This window comes from Pan paniscus, chromosome 9 (genome assembly GCF_029289425.2).
Source record: "Pan paniscus chromosome 9, NHGRI_mPanPan1-v2.0_pri, whole genome shotgun sequence".
Taxonomy (NCBI): Eukaryota; Metazoa; Chordata; class Mammalia; order Primates; family Hominidae; genus Pan; species Pan paniscus.
In genome coordinates, this window is record NC_073258.2 from 32112635 (window position 1) to 32138187 (window position 25553).

At 36.1% G+C, this 25553-nt stretch overlaps 1 protein-coding gene across 2 annotated transcripts in view; it reads right to left on the bottom strand.

Moving 5' to 3' along the window:
• Window positions 1-25163, bottom strand: part of LOC134731193 (chromatin assembly factor 1 subunit A-like) — a 583486-nt gene extending 558323 nt beyond the window's left edge. For both annotated transcript variants that reach the window (XR_010113341.1, XM_063608144.1), the window contains exon 1: window positions 24873-25163. Coding sequence is in view for 1 of the 2 variants with exons in the window: in XM_063608144.1 (XP_063464214.1) it covers window positions 24873-24928 (56 nt within the window). In the remaining variant the exon portion in view is untranslated. The remainder of the gene's footprint in view (window positions 1-24872) is intronic.
• Window positions 25164-25553: the final 390 nt, after the last annotated feature.

Here is a 25553-nt window from a genome sequence, read left to right on the forward strand (position 1 = left end):
GTGAAGAGATAGGAAGAAGAGAGAAAGCCAGGAAAAAGGCCCTTACCATGAACCAAATCAGCTGGCACCGCATCTTAGGCTATCCAGCCTCTAGAAGGGTGAGAAATAAATGTCTGGCTGTTTAAGCCACCCAATTTATGGTATTCTGTTATGCTATTACAGCAGCCTGAGGAGATGAATACAGTCTTGGACCCAGAAACATTTTAATTCAAATTCCAGCTAGGCTTCTTACTAGGTGCACAATCTTGAGCAAGTTTAATTTCTTCATTATTGAAAGGAGATACCGTATTTTTAAATGTTGAAATGGCATCACACATGCAAACCACTTAACAAAGTAGTTGTTGCACACTAGTTGACCAGCAAATACCAGTTTTCTTTCTTTGCCTTGACACTTTCACTCTCTCTCATTGCATTTCTACTCAAAAGATCTCTCTTCTACCTTCATTCATTCTATATTTCAGGAGAAATATCAGAAGAACTATAATCAATACAATTACAGGTATTAGTAGAATTATGCATCACATGTTCCAAATGATATATTTACTTTTGAGTAGCAGCCTCTGAAACAATGGCTAAAACAGAAAGCAACTATGAACATTCACAAAATGGGTCAGTGTCGCATGCCTATGTTCACTGACACATTATTGACAATATCCAAGACACAGAATCTACTTGTGTCCATCAGACACATGGATTAAGAAAATGTGATGTACATACATACTGCAATACTATTCCACCTTAAAAAGGAGAAAATGGTGTCATTTTTCACAACATAGAAGAACTTAGAGAATACTACACTAAGTGAAATAAGTCAGAAAGAGTAAGACAAATAATGCATTATCTCACTTATATGTGAGGCGTAAGAACACTGAACTCATGGAAACAGGGAGTAAAATGATGGTAACCAGAGGCTGGAGGGTGAGAGAATTAGGAAGATGTTGGTTAAAGGACACAAAATTTCATCTAGGAGGAATAAGTTCAAGAGGTATATTGCACATCATGGTAACTTTAGTTAATAATAATATATTGTATACTTGAAAATCTCTAAGGGAATAGATGGTAAGTGTTGTCCCCATTAAAAAAAAAAGGATGTAAGGTAATGCATATGTTAAATAGCTTCATTTGACCATTGCATAATGTACATACATATTGAAACATCATGTTTTGTGCCACACACACACACAAATTTGTACTTGTCCATTAAAAACACTTTAAACATATGAGTCAGTGTCAAAATACTTTGGGGCAGTTGAACTTTTGAGCACCTTATAGGTATTACCATGCGGCTGATGGCTCCACTGCAAGTATATAGAGAAAACCCATTGATTTGATCATTCATGTTTATAACGTAAGCTGAGCCAGGCGCGGTGGCCCACACCTATAATTCCAGCATTTTGGAAGGCCAAGGTGGGAGGATTGCTTGAGCCCAGGAGTTCAAGACCAGCTTGGGCAACAATGTGAGACCCTGTCTCTACAAAAAGAAAAATAAATAAAATAACCTATGTTGAAAATAAAAAATTTAACAGGCAGGTGAAAAAAATATACAAATGCACACGTATTTTTTCAAAACATGGCACACAAGTTCTTCCTTTACAAAATATACCTGGACACTACTGTGTTCCATAAGGCTTTATCTGATCTGACCATGACAGCTTCTGACTCGCGTTGCATTCCCTGTCCCTCATTTACTGCACTTGAGTTATTGGCCTCCTGGTTGTCCTTTAAGCATACTAAGCTCAATCACTTTTAGGGCCTCTGTACTCGAGTTTTTCTTTTTTTTTTCCATAGCTTTTCTTTGGCAGCCACATTCTCGTCATAGAAGTTTCTTTTCCTTCCTTCACTTATTCAACAGATATTCACAAGGTACCCGTTATGTGGCAGGAAGTATCATAAACCCCTGAGTTTATGAAGCTTACTTTCTAGTGGGTAGAACAGACAATAAACAATAGTTATATAACTAAATTATATAGCACATTAGAAGATAAGTGCAAGAGGTGGGAGTATGGTAAGACAATCAGAAGCGGGGAAGGGGGTTCAATTTTGATAATCAAGAAAGCCATTCAGATATCCAAAGGAAGAAAACTTCAGGCAGGAGAACAGCCAGTGCAAAGGCCTGAGGCCAGAGTGTAATGAGTGAAGACAATAAAATAGGAGATTAAAGATTATGGGAAGCCAGAATGAGAAGAATCTGGGAGACCTGAGGATGAATTAAAGGGCTTAGAAGAGAGGACTGATATAGTATGATTCAGTATTTTAAAAAATCAACCTGGTTGTTGTGATGAGAATAGACCATAGATCAGGGTTTTTCATCCCTGGCACTGTTGACATTTTGGAATAGATAATGAATTATCACAGGCTGTCTTTTGCCTTGTAGAATGTTTAGCAGCATCCCTAAAATCAGCTTGCTATATGTTAGCAGTAACCCCTGCCCCCTGCCAGTTGTGACAACCAAATTGGTCTCTGAATATTACCAAATGTCTTTTGGGGGCAAAATCATTCCCAGTTGAGAACTATTGTTGTACAGGAAAAGGGTGGAGGCTTACATGTCACCTATGCAAAAAATGTCCTCCGTGATTACTCAATCTCAAGCAGCAACCACCAGCCCCAGTCACCACGACATCACCCTTAGTTTTCTTCACAGCTGCTAATGGTCTGAATGTTTGTGTTCCCCCAAAATTTATATGGTGAAAACCTAATCACCAGTGTGATAGTATTAGCAGGTGGGGCTTTTGTGAAGTGCTTAGATCATCAGGATGAAGCCCTCATCAATGGAATTAGTGACCTTATAAAGGAGTCCTCAGAGAACTGCCTTGACCCTTCCACTGTATAAGAATGCAGCAAGAAGTCACGATCTCTGGTGCAGAGAGCAAGCCCTTACCAGACACTGCATCTGCTGGTACCTTGATCTTGAACTTACTAGACTCCAGAACTTTGAGAAATAAATTTCTGTTGTTTATAAGCTACCCAGTCTATCATATCTTGTTATAGCAGCCTAAATAAAGACATCACACGTTGAGAAATTATCCTGACCATTTATTAATATACTTATCAATTTTTTCTCACTGCCCAATGCTACTGTAAGTTCACAACAGTAAAGACCTCATCTTCATTGTTCACTGTTCTGTTTCCCAATGGCTTGAAAGAATTTTTGCCGAAAATCATTGCTGAAACCATTTAAGACTTTGTATTGCTTTTTTTATTGCTTGTGCAAACCGTGTACATACGTTCTCTAACAAACTTAGGTGAATGCTGTGATTCTACAGTGACAATGAAAAGAGATCTTAGCAGCATTTAGAGGGCTCGTAAAAGTGTAAAACCAACTTGGGGAAACCTTACTGCTGGAGTGGGGCAATGTTCTACATTGGATGTCTCTTTGACCAGTTTGGCCCACATCTTTACTCTCCTCTTGATGGTTATTATTTTCATCATTTGTATTCTATGGGGAGTCTTGGGGTAGTACCTTGGTAATATTCAATTGCTGAGCAAAATTTCATTTCTGAGTGGTTGCTACTTTTGTGTTCACCATTCGTGGGTCAAGACTAAAGTTAGGGGTATCTGGAATCAGAAAAGTAGAGCTTGAGGCAGGATGCTGGCAGTGTAACAATTCATATCAAAGAAACATTCAAGTGCTGATTGTCCACAATGTAGTATTGTCCACACCTCAGAGTATCAGGGTGGACTGGGCAAGATCCTTGAAAACTATATGGTAGACTCTGTATACATGATTTCAAGCTTCACAAGATGACTGTGGTGACCCCAAAGAGGATTTAATAATTACTGGTAAGAATATGAATCTTTAGTTTCACTAGCCATCTCTTTTCACAAGAATATTAAGATACTGGGAGATTAATAGATCCATTTATTAATTGATTCACTGAACAAATGTCCACTGAGAACATCTTTGTTCCAGGTATTAAGTAAACCCCTGAGCAAAACTAAAGGCCTTGTGTATTTGAAGTCTAGTCAGGGAGCTATGAATTAAACATTGTGATAAGCACTATAAATCGAAATTATAGGATGTTATAAAATTAATTATGTGGGGGCTAAGCTTAATTTCAGTGAATGAGGGAAGACTTCCCTAAGGAAATTACATTTGAAAGAAATCTACAAATTGGGCAGGAGCTAAAAGGTGAAGGATGGGGCTTCCAGGAAGACAATCACATGTACTAACAGTGCTGTGCTGGGGTCTAATGGTAATTGAGGAATCTCTGAAAGCAGCAGGGTCATACTGTGAAACTACAAGTCAAGCCCAGAAAGTCTACAACACAATGACGCTTTTCCTCAAGGGTCTCACCTCCTGTGGCCCTTATGTTTTAAGGTCCTACCCTGTGGACAGTGAGCATTGAAAATTTCTTTTACACGGGTGTTTGCACTACAAGAATCCTGCCCCCAGCCTTACTCTTCTGAACCAACATCCCTAAGTTTAGCCTTGATCTGAGAAAGATGAACATAAAGATTGAAAACAATCTCAGTATAGAATGGAATGTGAAATCCTACCTGACAATAGGATAAAAAAGAGAACCGTACTTTTGGAGGTTAACCTGGCAATGATATTAAAAACATAGAACTGAATTAGAGAAAGATAGAGGGGAACAGAAAAATATGGTTAGGTCCCATTAGAATAAATCACGGAAGTAAGGGGAACCTGAAAAAGACAAAACAGAGGGGAAGAAATCAACTTGAGAAACTGTAGAGCTAGTATCAGTATGACAAAACAATTGACTGGCTATCAAATTGGAAGAAGACGGGAAAGGTCCACTTTAATCAGCTCTATTCTTTACATGGCTAAAAATAAATAAATAAGCCCGGTTTTAAAAATCTGCTCACCCCCCTCCTAAGTCTTCCCTTCACAGAAGTAGGATTATTGAGGAGAAGATGTCTGGTTGTTCTCTTCTATCAAATTATTTTTCTTCATCCCCCATATGCCAATTGTTACACAGACTGTTCTAACTTTTGATCTGGTGCATTATTGATGAGCTCTTAAAAAGAGATTAGAACAACGATCTCCTACTCTCTTTCTGGGGGAAAAAAAAAGCAAGCAACAAAGAATTGCCAATTTGACTAACGTGAACCATCCAACCAGTAAGTCATATTTATGGCATATTTTGTGCCAAGGCTAATGTTAGTTTACTGGACATGTATCTCTGTGGGCTTAATGTATATAATGCACTATGCTAGACAATTAATTTGATTAGATTTATGTTAGTATACATCACCAGCACTCTTAGCTAATCTTAGTTCTGAAGATGTTGCTTACTTATTACTAACTCAAGCCGGCAGTTCTAAATCCCTTTTAGGAAATAATTTCCTAGTCCAGCACATTTATCTTTGGGACTCCATTGAGAATTATTTCTCAATTTTTTTATTTATACTAATTCCTTATCAAAGTGGGGTAGTTGTTTTTTGAAACAGAATTCTCTATGCCTGAATTCAAACATTTTAAATTAGAATTCAAGTTCTGTATTGCCAACGCCATGAACTGAATAAGTAATGGTGATTTTGAAGTATACATGCTGAAGCCCAACCTATTTTTATATGCCATATCTGACAATAGACTAATATAAACAGTCAAACTGCAAGAAAAAAATTACTATTATTCATAGAAATAATCTTGACTGAGTTCAAAGAAGTAAACAGTAATTAATTCACTTAATTTTCTAGATTCAGTGAAGCATTTTTCATCATTTTATTTTTAACCCATTGGTGACTCATTATTAAATCTATAATTTTTCTATTGCAAAAGCAACATATATTTAGAGTAGAAAATTTTGTAAAAACAGGTAAGAAGTGTGATTCATTATCACACTATCCAAAGAGAATTAGTTAGTATCTTATTTTCTGTTCTTCCAAATCTTTTCATGAATACATACTTTTTTCAACTAAAATGTAATCATACTATACACACTGCTTTGTAATGTGTTTATCTCCCTAAATAAATATTTACCAGCCTATCAGTAAATATTCTTCTACAACATACGTTTTAATTATCACACTTTATTTGGATATTATCTATTATTGTATATACCATTATTTATGGGATCCTTAAATGTTGGGCGCTTACATTGTTTCTAATATATAACATACATTGTAACAAACGGATGTATATATATACATTTCTACAAGTATATTTGCAATTTTCTTGACTGTTTCCTTAACATAGCACATTGTCACTGGGTTGTCTATTTCTTGAGGAGCATAACTTGTTTCTAACTATCACCATCTGCATCTCTGTGGCTGAATGTTTCTTCCATAACTGTGGAAACCAATCAGCCCAAACTCACAGCACACTGAAAGATTAGGGAATTAACACCCCCACAAGTAACTCTCAACTAATGACTCTTGAGAGTTGGTGTAGAAATACCCCAAATTCTTTTTCCCCTCAGATGGGATAATTCTGAGGTGCATATTTGTTGTTTCCAAGAATTCCCCAAGGGATCCAGCTCCAGCAGCCCACTGTGGCTAATACATCATTTATTGACCATCTTCTCCTCCCTATGTCACTTCCCCATTTCTCTCCTGATGGTACCTCCCAAACAAATGACTTGTTTATTTCTGAGACTATTTCTGGGTGGACTCAAACTAAGACACTAGTATAGCTACCCAGAAAGAAAGTGACTAATGTGGCAATTCCTCAGGGATCTAGAACTAGAAGTACCATTTGACCCAGCCATCCCATTACTGGGTATATACCCAAAGGATTATAAATCATGCTGCTATAAAGACACATGCACACGTATGTTTATTGCAGCAGTATTCACAATAGCAAAGACTTGGAACCAACCCAAATGTCCAACAATGACAGACTGGATTAAGAAAATGTGGCACATATACACCATGAAATACTACGCAGCCATAAAAAAGGATGAGTTCATGTCCTTTGTAGGGACATGGACGAAGCTGGAAACCATCATTGTGAGCAAACTATCGCAAGGACAAAAAACCAAACAATGCATGTTCTCACTCATAGGTGGGAATTGAACAATGAGAACACATGGACACAGGAAGGGGAACATCACACACCAGGGCCTGTTGTGGGGTGGCGGGAGGTGGGAGGGATAGCATTAGGAGATATACCTAATGTTAAATGACGAGTTAATGGGTGCAGCACACCAACATGGCACATGTATATATATGTAACAAACCTGCAGGTTGTGCATATGTACCCTAAAACTTAAAGTATAAAAAAAAAATTTTTAAGTGATATATTTTAAGATTTTTAACATACGTTACCAAGTTGTTCTCTTTAAATGCTTTACATTCCATCATTTACATGATTTTCATCATGATCTTATTAAAAGGTAGATTTTTTTAAATGCCAATTTTGATAGGTACAACTTTTTAAAATTAAATGTGTTTTATTAATGAGAGTTTATTTTTTCATATGACTACACTCATTTATATTGCTTCCTTATGACTTATTTGTTTATATTCTTGGCCCATATTTTAAGTAAAAAAAACTCATGTTTTTATAGGATTTACAATAATTCTTCCAAGTGTATTAATTCCTTCTCACTAACATTTTAATATTAGTTTGTTAGGGTTTTTGTACCAAATAACATCAAACTCCCAAACAGCTAAAAAAAAAAAACTAATTCTTCTTATGTTCTATGTCTTATTGTAGAAAATAAACATGTTTTTATTAGTAAACCTCTATTAATAAACAATTTTGTGGGGAGAAATAGTCATTGGACTAGTTTATTTCTGTTGTTAGGGTGATAATATACCTGCTAAACATAAATTATCTGTGTTTGAAAAAAACAAATCCTGGGGTTTTTCTTGCTAGCAACATAAATGCATTCATTATATGACTCTAAATTACATAAATTCTGCATTCTTACATCTCATCTAAACAAGAACTTATTTATTTTCTTGAATAGGAGTCTAAACCAGCATTACCAAGACCCTGAGCTTCTCAGATATAGTTACTATCCAAATATAAGAAACCAGTTATTAAATCAAGTTTCAAATACCAATAGACATTCCTAGAAGTAAATTAGCCTTTTATTCTCCCTTACATTTCAGCCATTTTGACCATTTTTTGTGATCTCATCACTAACCCTGATTAAGGCAATTTAGACCTTATGGCTTTTTAAAAGCATTTCTACATACATCATTATGATCTCCAGGAACTTTAAAATGCTTCTGAAATCCAAGTGTCACTCTGAGCAAGTCTGAGTAGTGCTAATTCCATGATTTACAGAATTGGCCTGCTTTGGACTTGATAGCTCTGCCTCAGTGATGGATTGGCCAGGCCTGCTGTTTAGAACATTTATTGTATTATTTCTAATCAACCTTTCTTTTTCTTACTATCACAATAATTTCCAAATTTTGGCTGACTGCCTCACCACTCACTGCCAGTATCCTTCATCATAAAACATGCAAAATGATAAAGTTTCAACAATTGGTAGCACTTTGAAGTCAAAGGACTTGTTGATTCATCCTTGCCATATTAGCCTTTTTAAAAAAATTATACTTTAAGTTCTGGATGTGCAGAATGTGCAGGTTTGTTACATAGGTCTACATGCACCATGGTGGTTTGCTACACCCATCAACCCGTCATCTACATTAGGTATTTCTCCTACTGCTATCCCCTCCCCTAGCTCCCCAACTCCCAACAGACCCCAGTGTGTGATGTTCCTCTCCCTGTGTCCGTGTGTTCTCATTGTTCAACTAGCACTTATGAGTGAGAACATGTGGTGTTTGGTTTTTGGTTCCTGTGCTAGTTTGCTGAGAATGATGGTTTCCAGCTTCATTCATGTCCCTGCAAAGGACATGAACTCATCGTTTTTTATGACTCCATAGTATCCCATGGCATATATGTGTCACATTTTCGTTATCCTGTCTATTATTGATGGGCATTTGGGTTGGTTCCAAGTCTTTGCTACTGTGAACAGCATACTACAGGGATACAGTAACCAAACCAGCATAGTACTGGTACCAAAACAGATATATAGACCAATGGAATATAACAGAGGCCTCAGAAATAATATCACACATCTACAACCATCTGATCTTCAACAAACCTGAGAAAAACAAGCAATGGGGAAAGGATTCCCTATTTAATAAACGGTGTTGGGAAAACTGACTAGCCATGTACAGAAAACTGAAACTAAACCCCTTCCTTACACCTTATACAAAAATTAACTCAAGATGGATTAAAGACTTAAAAGTAAAACTTAAAACCATAAAAACCCTAGAAGAAAACCTAGGCAATACCATTCAGGACATAGGCATGGGCAAAGACTTCATGACTAAAACACCAAAAGCAATGGCAACAAAAGCCAAAATTGACAAATGGGATCTAATTAAACTAAAGAGCTTCTGCACAGCAAAAGGAACTATCATCAGAGTGAACAGGCAACCTACAGAATGGGAGAAAAAATTTGCAATCTATCAATCTGACAAAGGGCTAATATCCAGAATCTATAAGGAACTTAAATTTACAAGACCAAAAAAAAAAGTCAAAAATTAGGCAAAGGATATGAACAGACAGTTCTCAAAAGAAGACATTTATGGGGCCAACAAACATACTAGCCATTTTACCTCTTCTCTAATGGGGGCTTTTTGTGTCTCATCAGGAACTTAGTTTGCATCGGTACTGCCTTAAGGCTAAGGAGGATAGGGGCACAACTTTCAGAGATGTCTGGGAATACACACCCATCTTCCCACCCAACAGCAACTCTCAACCTCAGTGTAAGCCCAAGTAGGTCAGGAGGTAAAGTTTTTGTACAGTTTTTACCCTGTGGATGATTTTTGAGTACTCATGATCTTCAGAGATTGTGCTAAATACTTTTCAAGTACATTCTGTTTAACTCTCAGAACCATATGAGGTATATACTATTATTATCTCAATTTTGTAGGTGAGTGAACTGAGGCATAGAGTTATTCTGTAACTCACTCAAGGTTATACAGCCATAAGGATTGGGTTCCAAATTTGTACCCAGGCAGTTAAAATGTAGAGTCTGTGCTCTTAAGTACTATGCTAAAAATATAATTGGCAAAATTAAAATGTAAATAAAAACTGAAAAACAGTATTTTAATATATATAATGTATTATCACCCTTAGAATGTAAAGAATTAGAAAGAACAGGAAGATGCATTTTATGACAGAATTTTAAAAGCTAATAAGCATGTTAAAAAGCTCAACCTCAATGAGTAAAATGTGTGTGTATGTGTGTTATGTAGCAAACTGGCAAATTTTTAAAAAATAGTAATATATACTATTGGCCAATATGTAAGGAAAACTTCCAAATTCATAAACCATAACTATACAAAATGTTCCTCATCTTTGGAAGAAACTTGTCATTAAAATTGCCTATCCTTTGCTCTGATAACTTTAAAATTAAGATTTTATCCCAAGAAAATCACTGTGGATGTGTACTGAGATTTATCTATAGGGATGATCATTACAACATTGCTTATTATAATACTGAAAAATAAACCTTAAATGTCAAATATTAGAGGTGGTTAAATAAACACCTAAATGATAGATATTATTGATCATTAATAAATGGTATGATGAAAGAACAGCAACATAGAAAGGTTTATAATTGGAAAAACTGGATAGTCATATGCAAATGAATGAGATGGGATTTATCTTATACTATACATAAAAATCAACATAAAATAAATTCAAAAGATTTAAATGTAAAACCTGAAACTGTAAAACTCCTAGAAGAAAACATAGGGAAAAATCTTCAACATTGGCTTTGGCAAGGATTTCCTGGATGATGATGACAGAAGTATATTAAATATTAAACAAAAACAAAAATAGACAAGTGGGACTACATTAAACTTAAAAGGTTTGCATGGCAAAGAAAATAAGATAAAAAGACAACCTACAGAATGGGAGAAAATATTTGCAAGCCATATATCTGATAAGGGGTTAATACCCAGGATATATAAAGAATTCATAGAATTCAATAACTGAAAAACAGGACAAAGGCACTTAACAGACATTTTTTCAAAGACTACATACAAATGGCCAACTGTTTTATGAAAATGTGCTCAATATTACTGATCAGAGAAATACAAATCAAAATCGCAAGAAGATATCACTCTAAGATATCGAAAAGATATCACTGTTAGGATGGCTATTATTTAAAAAAAAGATAACAAATGTTGGGAAGAATGTGGTGAAAAGAGCACCCTTGTACACTTTTGGTGGGAATGTAAATTGCTGTAGTCACTATGAAAAACTGTATGCTGGTTCCTCAAAAAGTTTAAAATAGAGCTACCCTATAATCCAGTAATCCAACTTTTGGATACATTAATATATTTAAAAGAAATGAAGACAGGATTTCAAAGAGATAGCTGAACTCCCATGTTCGTTGCAGCATTATCCACAATAGCCAAAATATAAAAGCAACCTTAATGTCTGTCAATGGATGAATGAAAAAAAATATATATATATATATGCACACACACACACATACATATACACACACACTTGAATGTGAAATATGTTTTTAACATATATACATATATACACACATACATAAGTGATTCAGCTATAAAAAAAAAAGGAAATCCTGCCGTTTGTAACATGTACAGACACAGAGGACATTATGCCAATTGAAATAAACCAGACTCAGAAGGATAAATACTATGTAAACAACTCATATTATGAATTTAAAGTAGTCAAATTCATAAAATCACACAGTGGAATCATTGCCAAGAGTTGAGAGAAAAAAAAGGAAATATTCATTAAAAGGTACAAAGTTTTCGTTACACAAGATGAGTAAGTTCTAGGAATCTACTGTAACAAACAGCGCCTATAGTTGACAATGTGGTATTTTATAGAGTTGACCATTGAATAACATGGATTTGAGCTTCATGGGCACATTAATACTCAAATTATTTTCAATAAATATATTGGAAAATTTTTTGAAGATTTGCAAAAATTTGAAAAACCTGGCAGAAAAACTGCATAGCCTGGAAATATTGAGAAAATTAAGAAAAAGTTAGATATGCCATGAATGCATGAAACATATATAGATAGTAGTCTATTTTATCATTTACTACCATAAAATATACACAAATATAAAAAGTTAAAATTTATCAAAACGTATGACACAAACTTATAGATGGTACATGATGCCATTCTCAGTTGAGGAAAATGTAAACAAATGTAAAGATGCAGTATTAAGTCATAACTGCATAAAATTAATACATACTGTACCACTGTAATAATTTCATAGCCACTCACATATACACCATGGAATACTATGCAGCCATAAAAAGTGATGAGTTCATGTCCTTTGTAGGGACATGGATGAAGCTGGAAACCATCATTCTCAGCAAACTATTGCAAGGACACAAAACAAAACACCGCATGTTCTCACTCATAGGTGGGAATTGAACAATGACGACACATGGACACAGGAAGGGGAACATCACACACCAGGGCCTGTTGTGGGGAGGGATAGCATTAGGAGATATACCTAATGCTAAATGACAAGTTAATGGGTGTAGCACACCAACATGGTACATGTATACATATGTAACAAACCTGCACGTTGTGCACATGTACCCTAAAACTTAAAGTATAATAAAAAAAAATTTCATAGCCACCTCCTGTTGCTTTTGGAGTGAGCTCAACTGTTGCCAGTATCTGCTTAAAATGCTGTGTGATGCTAATCATCTCCACATGAGCAGTTCTTCTCTCCAGTAAGTTGAGTATCACAGTAAAAAGATTTCTGGCAGTTCTCATGTATTTTTCATTGTGCTTATTGTAATACTGTAAACTTTGAATAACACCATGGGACCCATACAAAGTACAACTAATGATGTTGAAAGTGCTCCCAAGAAGCCACGGCATTACAAGAAAAGTTAAATTACTTGATATGTACCATATAATGAGGTCTGAAGCTGCAGTTGCCTGCCATTTCAATGTAAATGAATCCAGTTTAAGAATGATTATTAAAAAAAGAAACTTTGTGATGCCTTCATTGCAGCTATGCCAGCAGGTCCAAAAACCTGACATTCTTATGAAATATCTTTTTATCTGTTATTGAAAATGTAGCATTTACATGGGTAAAGGATTGCTGCAAAAAAAGGCTTAACTATAGGGTATAATATGTTTTGGGGAAAAGCAAAGTCAATACATGACAACTTAAATCAAAAAGAAAATAACAGATCTAGAGCTGAAGAATTTAATGCTAGCAAAGGATGGTTTGATAATTTTAGAGAGGTTTGGCATTAAAAAAATTGTCAAGCTAACAGGAGAAGCAGCTTCTGCTTACCAAGAGGCAGTAGATGAGCTCCCAGAAGCCATTAAGAAAATCATTAAGGAGAAAGGATATCTGTCTGAACAGGTTTTAATTCAGACAAAAGTGTCCTATTCCGGGAGGAAAAAAGTCACAAACATTTATTAGTAAGGAAGAGAATTGAGCACCACTATTTAAGGTAGGAAGGGATAAGCTAACTCTACTGCTTAGTGCAAATACAGTCAGATGTGTATTTAGGACTGCCCTTATCTCTAAAGCTGTGAACCCCAGAACCTCGAATGGAAAATACAAAAACAGCTATCAGTCTTTTGATTGTACAAGAAGGCCTGCACAACAAGAACCTCTTTTCTGGACTACTTCTATTGATGCTTTGTCTGGAAATTCTGCTGGAAAAAAAAAAGAAAAAAAAAAAACTAGACTGAACCTATGACTGTACAACTGATTGGGGTACCTGAAACAGACAGGGAGAATGGAACCAAGTTGGAAAACATACTGAATATCTCTGCATTTCCTGAATTTGAATATTGGCCTGTCTTGCCAATATTCAAGTGGAAAACACACTTGAATATTGGCAAGACAGGCCAATATTCAAATTCAGGAAATGCAGAGAACCCTAGTAAGATACTTCACAAGAAGGTCATCCTCAGGACACAAAATCAAATTCTTCTAGGTCTATATGGAAAAAAAAAAGAAGTTAAAGGCAGCTACAGAGAAAGGTCAGATCATCTACAAAAAGAAAGTCATCAGACTAACAGCAGACCTCTCAGCAGAAACCCTACAAACCAGAAGAGATTGGGGGCCAATGTTCAACATTTTTTTTTTTTATACTTTAAGTTTTAGGGTACATGTGCACATTGTGCAGGTTAGTTACATATGTATACATGTGCCATGCTGGTGCGCTGCACCCACTAACTCATCATCTAGCATTAGGTATTTCTCCCAATGCTATCCCTCCCCCCTCCCCCCTCCCCACCACAGTCCCCAGAGTGTGATATTCCCCTTCCTGTGTCCATGTGATCTCATTGTTCAGTTCCCACCTATGAGTGAGAATATGTGGTGTTTGGTTTTTTGATCTTGCGATAGTTTACTGAGAATGATGATTTCCAATTTCATCCATGTCCCTACAAAGGACATGAACTCATCATTTTTTATGGCTGCATAGTATTCCATGGTGTATATATGCCACATTTTCTTAATCCAGTCTATCATTGTTGGACATTTGGGTTGGTTCCAAGTCTTTGCTATTGTGAATAATGCCGCAATAAACATACGTGTGCATGTGTCTTTATAGCAGCATGATTTATAGTCATTTGGGTATATACCTAGTAATGGGATGGCTGGGTCAAATGGTAATTCTAGTTCTAGATCCCTGAGGAATCGCCACACTGACTTCCACAATGGTTGAACTAGTTTACAGTCCCACCAACAGTGTAAAAGTGTTCCTATTTCTCCACATCCTCTCCAGCACCTGTTGTTTCCTGACTTTTTAATGATTGCCATTCTAACTGGTGTGAGATGGTATCTCATAGTGGTTTTGATTTGCATTTCTCTGATGGCCAGTGATGATGAGCATTTTTTCATGTGTTTTTTGGCTGCATAAATGTCTTCTTTTGAGAAGTGTCTGTTCATGTCCTTCGCCCACTTTTTGATGGGGTTGTTTGTTTTTTTCTTGTAAATTTGTTTGAGTTCACTATAGATTCTGGATATTAGCCCTTTGTCAGATGAGTAGGTTGCGAAAATTTTCTCCCATTTTGTAGGTTGCCTGTTCACTCTGATGGTAGTTTCTTTTGCTGTGCAGAAGCTCTTTAGTTTAATTAGATCCCATTTGTCAATTGGAGGAATCACACTACCTGACTTCAAACTATACTACAAGGCTACAGTAACCAAAACAGCATGGTACTGGTACCAAAACAGAGATATAGATCAATGGAACAGAACAGAGCCCTCAGAAATAGCGCCGCATACCTACAACTATCTGATCTTTGACAAACCTGAGAAAAACAAGCAATGGGGAAAGGATTCCCTATTTAATAAATGGTGCTGGGAAAACTGGCTAGCCATATGTAGGAAGCTGAAACTGGATCCCTTCCTTACACCTTATACAAAAATCAATTCAAGATGGATTAAAGATTTAAACGTTAGACCTAAAACCATAAAAACCCTAGAAGAAAACCTAGGCATTACCATTCAGGACATAGGCATGGGCAAGGACTTCATGTCCAAAACACCAAAAGCAATGGCAACAAAAAACATTCTTAAAGAAAATAATTTCCAGCCCAAAATTTCATAACTGACCAAACTAAGCTTCATAAGCGAAGGAGAAATAAGATCCTTTTCAGATAAGCAAATACTGAGGGAATTTGTCACAGCAGGTCTGCCTTAAAAGAGCTCCTGAAGGAAGCACTAAATATGGAAAGTAAACACCATTACCAGCCACTAAAAAAAAAAAACACACTGAAATACAAAGACCAGTGACACTATGACACAACCACATAAAGAAGTCTAGACCAGCTAGAATCATGACAGGATCAAGTGTACATGTAATAATACTAACTTTAAATGTAAATGGGATAAATGCTCCAATTAAAAGACACAGAATGGCAAGCCAGATAAAGAGCCAAGACTTATCGGTATGCTGTCTTCAAGAGACCCATCTCACATGCAAAGACACACATATGCTCAAAATATAGGGATGGAGGAAAATTTACCAAGCAAAGGGAAAACAGAAAAAAGCAGAGGTCACCGTCCTACTTTCTGAAAAAACAGAATTTAAACCAACAAAGATCAAAAAGACAAAGAATGACATTACATAATTGTAAAGGGTTAAATTCAATAAGAACTTATTATCATAAATATACGTGTACCCAATACAGTAGCACCCAGATTCATAAAGCAAGTTCTTGGAGACCTACAAAGACACTTAGACTCTCACACAATAATAGTGGTAGACTTTAACACCCCACTGACTATATTAGACAGATCATTGAAACAAAAAATTAACAAATATATTCAGAACCTGAACTCAGCTCTGAATCAAGCGGATCTGATATATACAGAACTCTTCACCCAAAAAGAGAATATACAGTCTTCTCATTGTCACATGGCACTTACTCTAAAGTTGATCAAATAATCAGAAGTAAAACACTCCCCAGCAAATGCAAAAGAGCTAAAATCATAAACAGTGTCTCAGACCACAGTGCAATCAAATTAGATCTCAAGATTAAGAAATTCACTCAAAACCATACAACTTCATGGAAACTGAACAACCTGCTCCTGATTGATTCTTGGGTAAATAGTGAAATTAAGTCAGAAATCAAGAAATTCTTTGAAACTAATGAGAACAGAGACAACGTAACAGAATCTCTGGGATACAGCTAAAGCAGGATTAACAGGGGTATTTATATCAATCAATGCCCACATCAAAGAGCTAAAATGATCTCAGGTTAACAACCTAACATCACAACTAAAAGTACTGGAGAACCAAGAGCAAACACCAAAGCTAGCAGAAGAAAAAAAAAAAATAACCAAGATCAGAGCTAAACTGAAGTAGATAAGAGACATGAAAACCCCTTCAAAAAAACTCAGTGAATCCAGGAGGTTGTTTTTTGAAAAAATTAATAAAACAGATAGTCTTCTAGCTAGACTAATAAAGAAAAGAAAGAATCAAACACGACCAGAAATTATAGGGGGCATATCACCACTGACCCCAAAGAAACACAAAGAATCATCAGAGAATATGATAAACACCTCATGTAAACTAGAAAATCTAGAAGAACTGTATAAATTCTTGGACAAGAACCCCTCCCAAGATTGAATCAGGAAGAAATTGAATCCCTGAATAAACCAGTAATAATTTATGAAATTGAGGCAGTATAAAATAGCCTACCAATCAAAAAAAAAAAAAAAGAAGCCCAGGACCAGATGGATTCACAGCTGAATTTTACCAGAGGTACAAAGAAGAGATGATACTATTTCTATTGAAACTATTCTTAAAAAACGAAAAGGAGGGATTCCTCTCTAACTCATTCTATGAGGGCAGCATCATCCTGATACCAAAACCAGTCAGAAATAAATACAAAAAAAGAAAAAAGAAAAAAAGAAAACTTCAGGCCATTATCCTTGATGAATATCAGTGATGCAAAAATCCTTAATAAAATACTGGTAAACCGAATTCAGCAGCACATTAAAAAGCTCATCCACCATGATAAAGTTGGCTTCATTCACAGGATGCAAGGTTGATTCAACATACACAAATCAATAAATGTGATTCATCACATAAACCGAACTAAAGACAAAAACCACATGATTATCTCAATAGATGCAGAAAAGGCCTTTGATAAAATTCAACATGTCTTCATGTAAAAAAAACTTTCAATAAACTAGATATTAAAGGAACATGCCTCAAAATAATAAGAACCAAATATGACAAACCCACAGTCAATATCATACTGAATGGACAAAAGCTGGAAGTATTTCCCTTGAAAACTGGCACAAGAAAAGGATGCCCTCTCTTATCATTCCTATTCAACATAGTATTGGAAGTCCTGGGCAGGGCAATCAGGCAAAAGAAATAAAGCATATTAAAATAGGAAGAAAGGAAGTCGAATTATCTTTCTTTGCAGATGACATGATCCTATATCGAGATAACCCCATCATCTCAGACCAAAAGCTTAAGCTGATAAGCAACTTCAGAAAAGTCTCAAGATACAAAATCAATGTCCAAAAATCGCTAGCATTCTTATAGACCAACAACAGGGAAGCAGAGAGCCAAATCGTGAATGAACTCTCATTCACAATTGCTATAAAGAGAATAAAATACCTAGGTATACAGCTACCAAGGGAAGTGAAGGATCTCTTCAAGGAGAACTAAAAACCACTCCTCAAAGAAATCAGAGAGGACATAAACAAATGGAAAAATATTTTATGCTCATGGATAGGAAGAATCAACATCATGAAAATGGCCATACTGCCCAAAGTAATATAGTGATTCAGTGCTATTTCCATTAAACTACTACTGACATTCTTCACAGAATTAGAAAAAACAATAATTTTAAAATTTATATGGAACCAAATGAGAGCCTGAATAGCCAAGATAATCCTAAGCAAAAATAACAAATCTGGAAGCATCATGCTACCCAACTTCAAACTATACTACAAGGTTACAGTAACCAAAACAACCAGGTACTGGTACAAGAACAGAAATGTAGACCAATGGAACAGAATATAGAACTCAGAAATAAGATCACACACCTACAACCATCTGATCTTTGACAAATTTGACAAAAACAAGCAATAGGGAAAGGATTCCCTATTTAATAAATGGTGCTAGGAGAACTGGCTAGCCATATACAGAAAATTGAAACTGGACCCCTTCCTCACACCACATATAAAAATTAACTCAAGATTGATTAAAGGCTTAAATGTAAAACCCAAAACTGTAAAACACTAGAAGAAAATCTAGGCAATACCATTCAAGATATAGGCATTTTGACAAAAATGCCAAAAATAGCAACAAAAGCAAAAGTTGACAAATGGGATCTACTTAAAGACCTTCTGCACAGCAAAATTGTGTATCATCAGAGTGAACAGACTACCTACAGAATGGGAGAAAATTTTTGCAATTTGTCCATCTGACAAAAGTCTAATATCCAGAGTCTACAAGGAATTTAAATTTACTAGGAAAAAAAACAACATATATATACCATGGAATGCTATGTAGTCATAAAAAATAATGAGTTCATGTCCTTTGCAGGGACATGGATGAAGCTGGAAACCATCATTCTCAGCAAACTAACACAGAAACAGAAAACCAAACATTGCATGTTCTCACTCATAAGTGGGAGTTGAACAATGAGAAAACATGAGCACATGGAGGGTGGTGGGGGTCAAGGAGAGGGAGAGCATTAGGACAAATACCTAATGCATTAGGGGCTTAAAACCTAAATAATGGGTTGACAGGTGCAGCAAACCACCATGGCACATGTATACCTATGTAACAAACCTGCACTTTCTGCACATGTATCCCAGAACTTCAAGTAAAATAATAAAACTACTTTCCTCAAAAAATAACAACAGTCCCATTAAAAAGTGGGCAAAGGACATAAACAGACACTTCTCTAAAGAAGACATACGTGTAGCCAAGAAACATACAAAAATAAAGCCTCAACCATCACTGATCAATAGAGAAATGCAAATCAAAACCATAATGACATACCGTATCATGCCAGTCAGAACGGCTATTTGAAAGTCAAAAAACAAAAGATGCTGGCAAGGTTGTGGACAAAAAGGAACACTTTTACCCAGTTGGTGGGAGTGTAAATCAGTTCTATCATTTTGGAAGACAGTATGATGGTTAATAGAGTGTCAACTTGATTGGATTGAGGAATACAAAGTATTAATCCTGGGTGTGTCTGTGTGGGTGTTGCCAAAACAGATTTGAGTCAGTGGGCTGGAGAAGGCAGATTCACTCTTAATCTGGTGGGGACAATCTAATCACCTTCCAGCAAATAAAAAGCAGGCAGAAAAACATGAAAAGGAGAGACCTAGGCTCCCAGCCTACACCTTTCACCTGTGCTGATTGCTTCGTGCCCTTGAACATTGGACTCCAAGTTCTTCAGTCTGGGGACTCAGACTGGCCCTCCTTGCTCCTCAACTTACAGGCAGCCTAATGTGTGACCTTGTGATCATGTAAATTAATACTTAATAAACTCATATATAGATATGTAATATATATATAATAACTAGTAAAAGTATTTTCTCTTATGGTTTCCTCAATGTTTTGTTTTTTCTCTTTTACTTTATTGTAAGAATACAATACATAATACATACAACATATAAAATATGTTTTAACCAACTGTTTTTATCCGTAAGGCTTCTTGTCAATGGTAAGATTTTAGTTAAGTTTTTAGAAAGTCAAAGTTACACACAGATGTTTGACTACATGGGGCCAGGGGGTTGGCACCTCTAACCCCCATGTTTTCCAAAGTTTAATTATTCATAAAAATTTGCTTTAAAGATGTGGCTCTTATATTAAGTGTTCTTACCACAAAGTAATGATAAGAAGAAGGCAGGAGGAAGCTTTTGGAGGTGATGGATATATTCATAGCATTGATTGTGGTCATGGTTACACACTGATAGGCTTATTTCCAAACTCAAATTGTATACATTAAAAATCTGCAGCATTTTGGATTTCAGTCATACCTCAGTACTGTGGTTTAAAAATAAAAGAAAAAAAGGGAAAAGGTTATGATAACATTAAGACAAAAGGCTTGAAAAATGTTATGTACAGTGTAGACTTGTATTCCATATATATATTTATCAGAGTAAGAATGGAAGGATATGTACCAATATAACTTTAGTTATAGCTGAATGGTAGAAGTGTGGATGACTTCTTATTTTCCCATTTCTTTTACATTAAACATTCTATAACAGCATTTATTATTTTTACACCTCAAAAATTCTATTAAAATTATTTAAAAAGTCTATTTTGCTCCAAATATAAAATGGACCAATTGCACACCTCTTACAAGAGCGGTATGGTTGTTGTATAGAGAGAATGGCATGAGTTATTTATGTCCCAGTTATCTGTAGGAAGCCATCCAGCTTCCACTTTGGGATGGGGCAGCACTCCATCTGGGGTAGCTAATTAGTGATGATAGCTGTAATCTGTAACTTCACTGCTTTGCTGATTGAAAATCCTTTCTTACCTTGTAGAGTGCCAGTTTGTTTTAGAAACTACACACTTCGAGATTATTCTTCTTTAATGAAGGATTTTTACTTTAAAGTCTCATTTATCAAGCAGATTACCAAATAAATTAGAGGAAGGATGGAAGGACGGAAGGACAGACGTGTATTTTACTTTAGTATAATGCTCAGACACAAAATGTCTGTATGAGAAAGAATTTTCAAGGATAATTCAACTTCTTCATCATACAAATAAGAAACTTAAGTTGGAGCAAAGGGAAAACCTCTGGTGTCTTGGCAAGATATGGATTCAGGTAACAAGGAAGCAACTAAAGAAGAGGCCACTTGGAGAAGCTTGTTAACCCTGGGCTTATTTTGCAGTATTTTCACTTCTGGGTGGCCTTGAAGGATTTCCATCAATATAATATGATTGTCCTAATGATCAAAGCCATCTTTAAATGCTTCATTTTTATCTGTAAAGTCGATGTACAGAAAGGCAAAGCTCATACTGAACTGCTGTCTCTTGAAATTTGCCCTCAGTTAAAATTAATACAGACATCTTAGTGAAACTCAATGGCAACTTGACAGATTTCCTGAAAGTGAAGAACTTACATTTGAAAAAAGAAAAAAAAAAACAATATGGAAGACTAAATGCAACTTAAAAGAAGTAAGACTGAAGACTAGACACAAGAGAAGAAACTTACTCACGGTGTTGTCTGTACACTTCAAAACTGCTAGACAACCTATTCATTGTTGGATGGCTCCAATTTACAAGAAGGAATGAGGTGGAAAGAGCTTAGAACTTGAAGTCCGAGACATATATTGAAATTCTAACTTCTGATTGAGTTGAGTAGGTGACATTAGTGAACTCCAGCTTCCCTTATGTGTAAAAATGTGGACAACTCTTATTTTATGAGCTATCCATAAAGATTAGAGGAGATGACATATGTAAATGCATATCTTAATACATCACAGAAATTGTATAAATACTTCCTTCTTATCTCACTCTATTGGCTCTGCTTCTACCTGAGAGCCATTATGGCCCCCAGTAAATATCCTATTCTCCAGTTCAAAAATCCTGTTTTCAAATATTTTTTACTCCTCATGTTCAGAAGCCTGATCATTTCGGTGGTTCTATATACACACTACAATTTTTCAATGCCCATCCTAAACTGTGGGAGCAAAAACTGCCCTCAGTATTCAATCATGGTTGTTCTGAAAAGGAAAGATTAATTGATTCATTCTTAATACAATGCTTTTGATCAGTGGAGCCTCAAATCAAGGGGTGTGTGTGTGTGTGTGTGTGTGTGTATGTCACTGATTCATTGATGTTAAAAACCTCTAAGACCTTTTCATGCATAATATTTATTAATTTTATGTACCAGGTGCGTAATTTTTATGTACCAAGTACTCAGTCCTCTACATGAAGTACTAATTTAATTATCAAAGCAGTCCAAGGTGGCAGTTACAATACCTCCATTTTATGAATTTTAAGACTAACATACAGAGGTTATTTTCAACTTATTAAGTGAAAGAGATAGGATCTGAGCCTATACAACCTAACATCTTCTCAATAATAAAAGGATAATTAAGATGTCACATAAAGATGACTCATAATCCCTTAGTAAAGGAAAAGAAGCCATTGCTCCTGATATGAACATCTGTACAGGCCACCTTATAAACACGTACATCATAAAACCGAAACCACAAAATTCACAAAGCAGAATCAAAGGCAAGAGTCAAACAATGGGGAACATATCCTCTAATGACTAGAGCTAGGCTTAGGTAGGGAAAGGAAAAAAGCAAGCAAAGCTTAAACCAAGGTGGTTATGTCTTTTCCATCAAAGGGAACAAGAGTAGAACCCATTCCCTTCAAGCCACAGGTTTCTACTGAGGTTCCTTGAAGTGGGCCAATAAGTAAAGGAGGAAGAATCTGAACAGACAGAACCTCCAAGGTTCTAAAACCCAAATTCATTCCCAGGACTCTATCCTCTCTAGTTTCATCACATATTGGGCTTTTTCATAAAATTTCATTTGAAAAAGTGGTTGTCCTATTTTGAAAAGTTTGAAACCACTTGTAGAACAAGCATTTGTTTAGGAGTCAAGAGACCAGTGACCCTATATAATTACCTGTGACCTTGGTCACAACTAGCACTTTATCTGAACATCAACTTTAACCCTATCTTACGGGGTTATTATGAAAAACAAACAAGATTTAAGAGGAGTGCTTTTAACTATTAATTATAATATTTAGGACACCAAAAACATTAAAATGCTGTGTGAATATGAATGATTTCTATGGCCCATCAGCAAGAGTAATCATTCTTAGCTAAATATAAGAGGCAATAATATTTAAATAGAATGAGATTTTGAGTCAGAAATAATTGGATTCAAATTCCACCTTTATTAGGCTGTATGACCATGGGCAAGTTACTGCAGCTTCCTAAACCATACTCCTGTAGCCTGTAAACTAGGGCTACTGACAGCAGGGTGGTTGTAAAGACTTACTTCAATGAAGTTATGTATCCAACATGCTTTCATGCTTTGAACTGGGCACAGGACAAGCTATAAATGGAAACACTGATGACCTATTAATACTCATATCAATTCTTATCAAGTTTGCTACCTTCTTTGTGAGGAACTCTCAAGGGGAAAATAGACTTCAGGCATACTCCTTTATACAGGAGTGAATCCTGAGCCCCCTCATCTGATCTCCCTTTGCCAGCAAGCATCAATATTCTGTGATTGCTTTGGAGAATAACAGTAACAACATGGCCAACTGCTCCAGCAATGACTCAGGCGTTGTTCTGAAATAAAGCTGGTGCATGCAATGGGAGGCAGTGAAGCTCTCAGGTCTGAGTCACCACAATGCTACAGCCTTCAGGCCCCAATGTTTCCACGTGTCTTCACATCTTCACACCCATATGTCCATACTTGGCCCAAGGACATCTGGAAGCTTCTAGCCTCATTGACCCACCACAATTCCCCCACCACCTGCTACATACTCTCCCACCTATTGATAATCTAGTCATCCCATGCCAGGGCAAGATCAAAAGCCACCTCTTCAGCAAAACCTGCCCAGGTGACCCTATTCAGCACAATGACTCTCTTCACTGAGCCTCCCCTACCCTCCTTCATCTACAAGACATTATAAGCTCATCAATGTTGCCCTTATGACATTCTGCAGCAGTGTTTATGCACACGTGACATTTTGATGTGGACATTTTGACTTGCCTAAGGATATATTTTGACTTGGTCTCAACAGGACAATTGTAGATGCTAAATTTGTTGAGAGAGCAAGATTGTTACATTATTCATTCTATATTCTCCCAAAGTGTAACATACACAGTACATGCTCAATACACAATGAAGATGAAAACATAAAATATGTCCTACTTTTCAGTGTAGGCCTAACAATGTGCTACTTTATAGGACATGCAAAAATTGAGAACATTGATAATCACTTTATTCATCTCTTATGTATTTTAAAATTCAGTATTTGATGTGAAAGCTTGGCCTCTAGTTAAACTCAGTATTAAAGTTTAGTTGAATACTATAAAAAGAAAAGTGATAAGAGTATTTTGATACAACTATTTTTATCATTTTCTCCATTAAAAATCAGCTGATACATCTATGTGTTTCTAAAACAGTAATTTGTAGAGATTTTAGCAGTCAGGCAGTCCTGGCTTCTTTTGAATTTGAGTAGCATATTACTCCTCAGAGCTTGCTGTCAACACAAATTAAAGTAACTAAACTGAGCTCATGAACTTCCTCCAACACCAGTTTCTAGTCTCAATGACCCTGCCTTTGTCAATAATATCATATCTATCTAGTGGCTACAAACAAAATTTTGAGTCAAGCACTATGAAGAGAAAACGCCAGATATAAACTGGTAATTTTTACCCATAAGCATTTAACAATTGCTGTTGAAATTTTATGCAAAGTGTTTTTTTTTCTCACCAATTTTTTTCTGTCCATCCTCCTAGATACAGACGTTCTCCTTGCCCCCAAACCATCTCCTTGTACTTGGATAACAGCAGAGGTCTCTTGTCAGCCTCCTTGACTTTAAGCTCACTTGATCTGATCTATTTTAAGTGCAGCTTCAAAGCATTTTCTTCCTTAAATAGCACTTTCATAATGTTGCTCCCGTACTTAAAAACCTTTTATGGTTTGTGAGTTCTTACAACTTCACAGCTAAACTCTTCTCCCTGATGCTGTGTAGGTACTTTTTCACTTGCTTCTACACTTAGATGAATTTCTAACACATTTCACCAATACACAATGAAGGTGATTCACTTAGCTCCCACCAACCGTCTGCGCCAAACACTATGTAACATGCTGCATGAATGAGACGAAGCCCCTGATTTGATGATGTCATGATAAACGAGGGAAGACAGAGCACAGTTAGACTGTCAAAGTACAACCGTGATGCTGGAGTGAGAATATGCCATGCGGGTATAAAATAGGAGGCCAGTAAAGTGGGTTACACAGGTTGGAAGGACCTTACGTTAACATGGCGGAATTGTCCATAACCTGTGAGAACAGAGCTCCATGTTGCACATTTTACCTAGTCCTTCACTCATAGTTTACTTTTGTTCAATCTACCCATCCAACAATAGTTAAGTCGTCACTACTTGGTGA